Source organism: Rhinocladiella mackenziei, assembly GCF_000835555.1.
Source record: "Rhinocladiella mackenziei CBS 650.93 unplaced genomic scaffold supercont1.9, whole genome shotgun sequence".
Classification (NCBI taxonomy): Eukaryota; Fungi; Ascomycota; class Eurotiomycetes; order Chaetothyriales; family Herpotrichiellaceae; genus Rhinocladiella; species Rhinocladiella mackenziei.
The window spans coordinates 524,482-525,590 of NW_013550596.1; the positions used below are offsets into that span (position 1 = coordinate 524,482).

General features: G+C 50.2%; 1 protein-coding gene across 1 annotated transcript; it reads left to right on the forward strand.

Moving 5' to 3' along the window:
• On the forward strand, window positions 1-1,109 carry Z518_10396 (uncharacterized protein; the record flags this gene model as incomplete). Its single annotated transcript, XM_013411939.1, has 4 exons — window positions 1-119; window positions 188-742; window positions 807-894; window positions 948-1,109. 4 exons carry the CDS (start codon window positions 1-3, stop codon window positions 1,107-1,109), a joined length of 924 nt encoding a protein of 307 aa, XP_013267393.1.

A 1,109-nucleotide genomic window follows, 5' to 3' on the forward strand; every position in this document is an offset into this window, starting at 1 on the left:
ATGTCTCTCGCATGTGACATCCTGCTGACTGTCACGCAGAGTCTATCCACAATCGTCAACATGATAGTCTTCGTCTGTGTCCCAGCCTGGGGAGAATGGGTAGCCTATACGGCTTGGGGGTGAGTATGAGGACCCTACCACTACCACGAGAGACCATCACCACAGTTAAGCTAACCGAACCTCGCAGACTCTGGATGGCAGACGCAATCCTCTCCTTACTCTGCGCTCTATATCTCCCGTTCCTCCTCATCAAAAAGACAGAAAAGACACCGCTCTCGGCAATAACAGCACTCCTCCTATTCCCCGTAATCGCTCCCGTCGTCGCCTCCGCCACCGCTGGTGTCATCTCGGGCTCCATCCCTAATCCCCAACAAGCCCTCGCCACCGTCATCATCGGCTATGTCCTCTGGGGCCTCGGCGTGCCGTCGTCCATGTTCATCCTCATCCTCTACTTCCAGCGTCTAGCCATCCACAAACTCCCACCCCGAGAAGTCATCGTCAGCTGTTTCATCCCCCTGGGTCCCTTGAACATGGGTAGCTTTGCCATCATGAAGCTAGGCCAGGTCGCGATGGAAGTATTTCCGCAGACTAAAACCGTCCATCCACTCGCCGGCGATCTGGCCTATAATCTAGGCGTACTCTTGTCTCTGGCCATGTGGGGATTTACTTTGCTGTGGTTATTCCTGGCTGTCGCAGCGATTTATCATTGCAAATATTTTCCTTTCAATATGGGCTGGTGGGGGTAAATCACATACCCAACACACGATATCCTTCGCTGAGAGTTCAAACTGACAGTGCCATGATAGATTTACGTTTCCAATCGGTACATTCGCTCTATCGAGTAATGTCCTTGCAATAGAAATCCCATCGAGATTCTTCAGGGTTATTGGATCCGTATGAATTTTATTCGGAAAAGAGAGTCACAAGCGACTAATAAACGCTTATAGATGACGTCGATCTGTGTTTTCCTGCTCTGGCTTCTCGTCTCTGCCGCCACGATACGAGATTTAATTACTGGGGGAAAGAAGCTTTTCAATGCACCGCCTTCGGCTGACCCTGTTACAAAATCTTCAGAACAATTAGAAGATACGGGTGAAAAACTAGCCTGA